Genomic DNA, 8255 nt, shown 5'->3' with positions numbered 1-8255 from the left:
ACAACAACAACAACAAGCTAAAGCTAAATCTGAGTGCTACAAGTCTCTACATGATACTATACGGTGGCAGCCCTGCTTCTTAAACGCCTCACACTTCGTCTCTACCTACTACCTATTCATGGCCTCAGTCTCCCTGAGCCTGATTCTACCGGTCACATTAGTTACATTGTCTCCTGTTTCCAGGCACCAGGAGTATATCCAAGTTCCGGAACGGAAATTACCGAGCACCCTATCTCAGATAAATTGCCACTTCAGGCAGGTAAGAAGAAGAGTTTTTCCATGAGGTAAACTGCTTTAGCACACAGCTGCTTTTCTGTTCTCTACCATCCTGGAAGCATAAAGATGGTAGGAAAGAAGAACTATGAAGTTGGGGGTGAGGAGAAGAAGAATCATCTGTAATGGGAAGGTGATAGATAGACTTTGCGGTCCAGAGAAGGAACTAATTGCTGCATGGTTAGACAGTAGAGGTTTCTACCTCTTGGGTAGGGTCCTTGTTGGAGAGATTGCCTGAAATATTGTCAGACTCAAGCAGCTCCACAATGCTGTAGGGAGAGCAGTCCTCTAGGCCCAGTTTACTGCAGAGCCAACCACAGAATCCTTTCTCCATGTCCCGAGCAGCTTGCCACCATGCGCCCCAGGACCAGGAGAGCTGTACCACAGCAGCATAGAGGCCCAGGGAAGAGGCCATAGCCATGATGAGCACTGGATAGAAGAGAACGAGGCAGGGGCAATATGAAATCTTGTGCCAAAAGGTCCTCTCCTCATTGTACACAAGGAAGATGTTATACCAAGTGATGGTACCATAGTAGAAAGAAACAACAAAAGAGAGGACAAAAACCACAGGCAGGCAGACCAGAGTCCAAAGAACCACATGTGGCCCACGATCTGCACCCATCTGACAGACGTTTCCTCCCGCAGGTGGTGTTTCCCTTGACGATTCTTTAGGCTTGGTCAATTCCTGCAGCTCCTTCTCTGTTAATGTGACATGGATATCCACCAGCTGTCCCTTTTTCTTCCCTCGTGTGATGGTCCCAGTTAATGTGACATAGCGACTGTCCAAAGGCATGTTCCACCTACCTACAGGGCACAAAGCAGGTGAAAGTCAAGATCAGATAAGTTAACATTTCATCATTGCCATCCCCTGAGGTTGGAGCCAAGTATGAGAATGTCCACTTTCACACATCTGGCACAGTGCTGAACAGAAGTCAGTGCTTTAATGATCACCTGAAGGGGCCTCTCTCAGGAAGGAGGCCCACAGGCAACTCTCACACCACACTTCTGACCCCTGATAGAATTGTGAAGCAGAATCTCTACAATATGGAGGGGGATAAGGAACAACTTCTAACACATCAAAGCATCCACATCCTCACTTTATTAGGGACACCACTTTATATTGATCTTCTATATAAGTGCAGTGAAAATATCGTCATGAATATCATCTGTTGTGTGTGAAGACTATAATATGTGGGTATTATACACCACACATACACTGTATATGTTGTTGTTGTTATGTGCCATGGAGTCAGTTCCGACTCATAGCGACCCTGTACAGGGTTTCCGAGGCTGCAAATCTTTACGGGAACAGAAAGCCTCAAATTTCTCCCGCTACACATTTATACATAACCATGCACATATATATTACAACATGCACACATATCATCGAGGCAGGTCAGGAGTTCAACCGGAAGCCCCTGATGGACAGCCCCTTCTCTTCTCATGTCCATCTCTGTGGTTCCCTTAGGAGAGACTTCTACACAGGCCTGTGGACAACCTCGCTGGCATATCCAAATATTGGCCACTCTGGAAGTGAATTTGGAGATACTGAGGCAGGCAGTACTGTGGTCCTTGGCATGTGAAACTGTGATCTCGAAATTGTGTGTGCTGAGGTAGGGGAGTTTACAGGCTCTAGGCAGGGAGCTTCCCTGGTCCCTGTAAACTCCTTGCCCCATGGTTAAAACAGGACTACAGCGGAGCCATGTAAAGGGCAGAGCCCAGGATAGTGGCAGGATCTTTGAGTGCCCAGACGTAAAGGTTGTACTGGTCTTCAGTCTCCCTCATCTCAGCAAGGACACCATCATCTCGTCTTTTCATTGCTCATGTTAAAACCCCAGGCGTCATCACTGACTCTTGTCTTTCCCGCACCCCCATTGCAAACCTCTCTAAATTACACCCTGAGTCCATCCTATCACCCTTGCTATCACGCTGGTCCAAATGTCTACACTCAGGCTGTTGTAGCTGCAGTGCGACAGGAGTCTTCTATCAGCTTCCACAGTCCCCTGCCCCAGGAATCCAGTCTTCACAGAAAAGGCAGAGTGATCTTTCTAAACATATAAGTGAGAGGATGGCTCTCATTTTCGTCAAAGACCTCTAATGACTTACAACAAGCTCTAAACTCTTTACTACGGCCTAAGAGGCCCAACATGATCTATAAGACCAAACCACTGCCTACCTTTCTCATGTCTTCTCACCACCCTCCTCTTGTTGCCTGCATGTTGTTGTTACAGTGTGCCACTGAGTTGATTCCAACTCCCAGCAACCCTATCTGTCAGAATAGAACTGTCTCATTGGGTTTTGTAGGCTGTACTTTTTACGAGGAGAGCGCCAAGTCTTTTCTTCCGTGGAGGAGCTGATGGGCTCGAACCACTGCCCTTTCAATTAGCAGCTGAATGCTTAACCATTGTGCCACTGTGCCAGAGCTGCCAACACTCTAGTCACACAGAAAGAATTCCATTCCATAGAAAGGACAATGTTACTCCCACCTCAGGGTCTTCACCTTTTCTGACCCTCCTCTGAAACTTCTCTGCCAAGATCTCATCATGGCTGCCTCCTTCATATTATTCAGATCAGCTCAAAGATCACTTCCTCAGAGGGGCCTTCCAGGATCATCCAGTCTCTCCCCACCATCCTCCATGACCACAACGGTTTTATTTTCCTTGTAACGTTCACCACTACCTGAAATTATCTACATTTGTGACTTGCTTACTGACTTATTTTCCTCGGACTATAAGGTAAGCTGCTTGGAACCAGGGATGTTGCTTCTCTTTGTCTCTGTGGGTCTATGTCTTAGAGACCCATCCAAATATTCAAAAACTCTGTCTCAACCATCTCTTGCTGCCCAGTAATCTTTGGTAGTCACACTCCACCAATTCTTTAGCAGCAACAAACATTTGTGTACATGACTCCTATACACATGGACATAAATTTCCTAGAGTAGATACTGAGAACTTGAATTTCTGAGATTTAACAAACATGGATAAATTTCCCTACAAAGTGTTTTCCACTTACTTTCACCTGAAGCGTATGAGAATATACTCATTTCCTCACACTGATGTAATCACATTTTAACACTGTTTGAAATCTTAAACTCTCATTCTTGTTATAATTTGCATTTTACCAACTACTATTAAAGTCACTATTATTGTTTCTTTACCTTTCATGTGTTAACTAATAAGGAACATTTGTTTATATTACTTATTTTTGTGTATAAATACCTTCTTTCATTACCCAAGGAGTTTTGAAAGGGTAGAGATTATCTCCATATCACCTACCATAGAAAATAATAGGTGCTCAGTAAATACTATCAAATTGTTGAGTGAAGACCACCAAGGACAGACGCAAGAGGAAGGGAGTCACATCTGGGCCACGGCATAAGGAAGCAGAAAGCTGCTCCTTAATGCTAGTGCAGTGACAGAAAGCCGGATTGGTACGTAATGACCAGATGTAATAATTGGCACCCTGTATTGTGATCTCTCGAAACCCACTCATGCATCCCTGAATTATAGTCTTGTTTTTCTCTCCCCAAAGAACATTTCCTTAATCTGTATCACATCAAAACCCCCTATGATATCAGTGATGGATGGCATCCTGGAGGGATGAAAAGGCTGGAGGCTAATACAAATGGAGTACCGCCATGTCTTGGGGCTCTTGATCCTAGAGACCATGAGTGCTGCTGGGGTCTTGATCCTAGAGACCATGAGTGCTGCTGGGGTCTTGATCCTAGAGATCATGAGTGCTGCTGGGGTCTTGATCCTAGAGATCATGAGTCTTGCTGGAGTCTTGATCTTAGAGATCATGAGTCTTGCAGTCTCCCTTAATTCCTAACTTGTGTCTCTGTTTTATTTCTAAGCTACGTCGTCTCTGCCGCCCTGGTTATGTGAGCTAGACTCGCACACAACACAGCAAATAAATGTCAACAAGAAAAAACAGACTGCTCTCTCTCCCTTTCCTGCCACTGTGGATGGGCAGTCCACTTCCATTCTCTTGGTGTCATCTCACAAGACTTTCAGGATCAAGAGATTTCTGGCCTCAATTAGTTCAGTGGACTAATGGAACATGGAAACATTAGTCTCCATGACCCTGAGACCAGAACTAGATGTGCCCAGCCACCACTACCAACTATTCTGAAACGGATCACATTAGAAGGGCCTAGATAGAGTGGGGGCAAACTTGGAACAAGAGTCAAGATTATAAAAAAGAACAGGCTTACAGGTCAGAAAGAGACTGGAGGAACCCCAAACTAAGGCTCTCAGCAACCCTTCAGGTCTGCAAATGAACTCATCCTTGTGGCTCAATTGTGAGCCAAGCAGTAGATAGGTATATGGGGGTGAGTTAGGGGGGAACATCACTAGTGAAGTAAGCACACCATGGGTTATGGAAGAGGGTGGAATGGAATCACAGGGAGGAAGTGGGATATCTGATATTACATCAAGGGGATTACAGTCACTGTAATGAAGCAAGTATATGATTTGTTGAATGTAAAACTGATGATCTATTCTGTAACCCTTCACTCAATTCACAATAAAAAGTTAAAAAAAAAAAAAAAGATATTCCTGGTCAAGAAACAAAAGTGGATTTGTCCCATTCCTCAATAGATGAGAATGAAAACGCATCATAAAATTAGGTCCAACTCCAAGAAAAGACACTGGGGAAGAACCAAACTGGTTCCCCAAGGGACTGCACATGTGATGGCACACATACGAACTCTATCAAGTTCACCAGCATTTTACCATTTCAAAGCTGAACATTTTACCACTATCTGAACAGTTGGGCATGTGGAAGATTCTGGTTTCTTCGGTTTTTATGCTTCCACAGTAATGGGTTGGCTCAGTAAGAAATATATGAGACCTTTTGTCTGAAACAAAAAAATGAAGAAGAAACAGATCAGCAAGCAAATGCCAGGCTGTCTTCAGGGGAATTCTCATTTGGGTTCCTTCCCATGACTACAGAGACTCACCATCATCCACGGGGTGATCTAGGAAATCCTCTCCCTCTTCTTTAGGTAACTCTCCACCCTCCAATTCCTCTGGCTCTTCATCCGCTGTCTCAGTATCTGACCGGTAGATGATGATAGATTCTGGGCGGGACTCTTTCTTCTTCTTTTTCCTGCGACTCATGGTAGACTCTCCATCCAGGGCCAAGGCAGCAGCCATAACCTTCCTCAGAGAGCTGGTGTGAGTACTTGGGAGCTGACTCTCACCTTCCACTGGTGCCGGCTCTTCCATCCCAGTCCTCACAGCAAGCTGTTCCTTGGGAAGAATCCAACTTGTTTAAGATCAACTCACAATCCACATATCATAGAGCGTCTTTCTGAGTGGTGCCTTGGAAAGATGTCCCAAGGGCATGATCCATCTGAAAGTAGAGAGATCAAAGCCATCAACAGGGAGCAAACAGGGTGAGGTGGAGAGGGGTTTGGGAAATTGTCTTTAATTTGGCAGAAGCCTTCTATTTTTCACAATAGTTTATTTTTTGGAGTGCTGTAGAAAATACTTTTATAAAAATGGACTGTTTTTAGTGCTGGAAAGGTGACTAGAACTCAGGATTTGACAAGATGGTCAGAATGCCCTGCAGGATTATCAAGGAAACTCAGCATTTCCTGGCAGAACCAGATGAGAGCAACACCCATGATATTCATGTGGCCATTGGTGGCCCCTGCTAGTCCCCCATTGAGAGACTTTTAGACTTGCACTGTTCTTCCCAGAAGAATACCCAATGACAGCTGCTGAAGTACATCTCATGACCAAAATGTGTCACCCTGATGTAGACAAGGAGTCCTCTGTATATAACACTGGACTGCTAACTGCAAGATCGGTAGTGTAAATCCACCAGCCTCTCCTTGGAAGCTTTAGTTGGAACAGACTCAACGGCATTTAACAATTACAACGTGAACAAGTTGGGAAGAATATGTTTAGATATTTTTAAAGGCAAGTGGTCTCTAGCATTGCAGATCTGCACAGGTCTGCTACCCATCCAGGCTTTAAATGTTCCCAATCCAGATGCTCCACTAACAAACGGAGTAGCGGAGGAGGAGGAGGCCAAGGAAGCCCAAGCCGTAGGTACAATTACAGTGTGGACTAGGCTGTACGCCATGAATAATATTTCAGTCAGTCTGCTCATCAAGTGTGCCTCGCTGCTCCTGTTCTGTTAAGACTTCCCCTTTTTTGTTTGCATTTAATGGACACAGTCTTAGAAACATTACAGAATAAAAGCCTAGACATCTTCAGTCCTTTGGTGATTAAATGCTCATAAGCAAATCTGTTTTGTCCTGATTCACTGTTGTAATGCATGAGCTAGAAGTACCATCTGGATTGTTGCTAAATGTTTAAAAGCAGTGTCCCCTCTCTGCTTCTATTCATTTCCCCCCATCACGGTTTAAGTACAAAGCATTGTGAATGAAGGTAGTTGTTAGGTTAGTTGCAGCGGTGTGGGTGTTTCTCTTTGACTTTTTTGTTTGGGGGTGGGTGGGAATTTTATCTTAAATGTATGGGCTCCTCCCCCCTTTTTATGTTGATCTAATTGCATTGGGCTATAAACCGCAAGGTCAGCAGTTCGAAACTACCAGCTGTTCTGCGGTTGAAAGATGAGGATTTCTGCTCTTGTAAAGATTTACAGCCTCGGAAAACCTGTACAGGGTCGCTATAAGTCGGAACCAACTCCACGGCACATAACCACCACCACCAATTGCACTGGTTAAAAGCAGCTAACCAGTTGTTCTTTAGCCAGCGGTTCAAACTCACCAGCTGCTCCTCAAAAACCCTGTATAGGGTCACTATGAGTCAGCACTGGCTCAGTGGTAACTAACAACAACAGCCAAGCCTAACTTTATTTAGACACTATAGTTGGACAAAAGCAGCTCTGGTAGCGTAGTGGTTACGAATCGGGCTGCGAACCTTAATGTCAGCAGTTCGAAACTACCAGCTGTTCCACGGGAGAAAGAGGAGGCTTTCTACTCCCATAAAGATTTACAGCCTCAGAAACCCTGTACAGGGTCACTATGAGTCGGAACCGATGCCATGGTACTTAACAACAACAACTTAGATGGAAAAAAGGAGCACTGGTAGCATAGTGGTTATGAATTGGGCTGCGAACCTCAAGGTCAGTAGTTCGAAACTATCAGCGGTTCCGCAGGAGAAAGATGAGGCGTTTTGCTCCCATAATGATTAACAGCCTCAGAAACCCTGTACAGGGTCACTATGAGTCGGAACCGACTCCATGGTACTTATCAACAACAACAACTTAGATGGACAGTTTGATTGTTTCAACCAAAATGGGAACATTAAACAAACATCACAGCCCTCACTAATAACATTGTGACTTTATTGTCAAGTGTAGAATCCTTCCATCAATGTAAAGCTTGTGACAATTTTGTATGGCTTGTCTGGAAACTTCTGTAAAATCTTATGTCTTAGTAGAATATGTTTTTGTTATTCTAGGGAAATAAAAAGAATTATTTTGATTCAGATGTTATTTGATTAGTTTTAATAACATTTTTCATGTATACATATAATGTTATATGATCTATCAGTCTAGTTAGAGTATAGGGAAGTACCATTGAGTTGGTTTTGACTCATACCGACCCTATATAGGGTCCTCGGAAACCCTATATGGGGTCAGTATGAATCAAGACCAACTCAATGGTACTTATTAACAACAACAACAACAACAACAAAGCCATCCACATAAGGGATTTCTGTTATAACAGAACTCATCAGTTTCATGACCACACCTATCTTTGTATTATGCAAAAGACTTCTGGTTGGCCTAAGAAGTTAAAAAGGTGCTGGCACTTGTCTTATTACATGTAGAGAGATAGAAGGGAAAGGATAGGCACGTCTCATTTTTCATCCTCTCTCTAATCTCCCCCTGTCCCCTAGGTAAAGAGAGGTGGGGAGAGATGAGAACAGACTGTACCATCTTTTAAACACACTGTTGTGTATTCTTTATTCATTGCTTGTGCTTACTAAATGTTGTTGTTGTTG

At 43.9% G+C, this 8255-nt stretch overlaps 1 protein-coding gene across 1 annotated transcript; it reads right to left on the bottom strand.

Annotated features, from left to right (window-relative positions):
• Window positions 1-454: 454 nt before the first annotated feature.
• TMEM169 (transmembrane protein 169) lies at window positions 455-5501 on the bottom strand. The gene is made up of 2 exons (XM_006867794.1): window positions 5234-5501; window positions 455-1077 (listed from the first exon to the last, which is right to left on the bottom strand). Exons 1-2 carry the CDS (start codon window positions 5499-5501, stop codon window positions 455-457), a joined length of 891 nt encoding a protein of 296 aa, XP_006867856.1.
• Window positions 5502-8255: the final 2754 nt, after the last annotated feature.

Source organism: Chrysochloris asiatica, unplaced genomic scaffold (assembly GCF_000296735.1).
Source record: "Chrysochloris asiatica unplaced genomic scaffold, ChrAsi1.0 scaffold00110, whole genome shotgun sequence".
Lineage (NCBI taxonomy): Eukaryota > Metazoa > Chordata > Mammalia > Afrosoricida > Chrysochloridae > Chrysochloris > Chrysochloris asiatica.
This window is presented reverse-complemented; position numbering and strand designations above follow the sequence as displayed.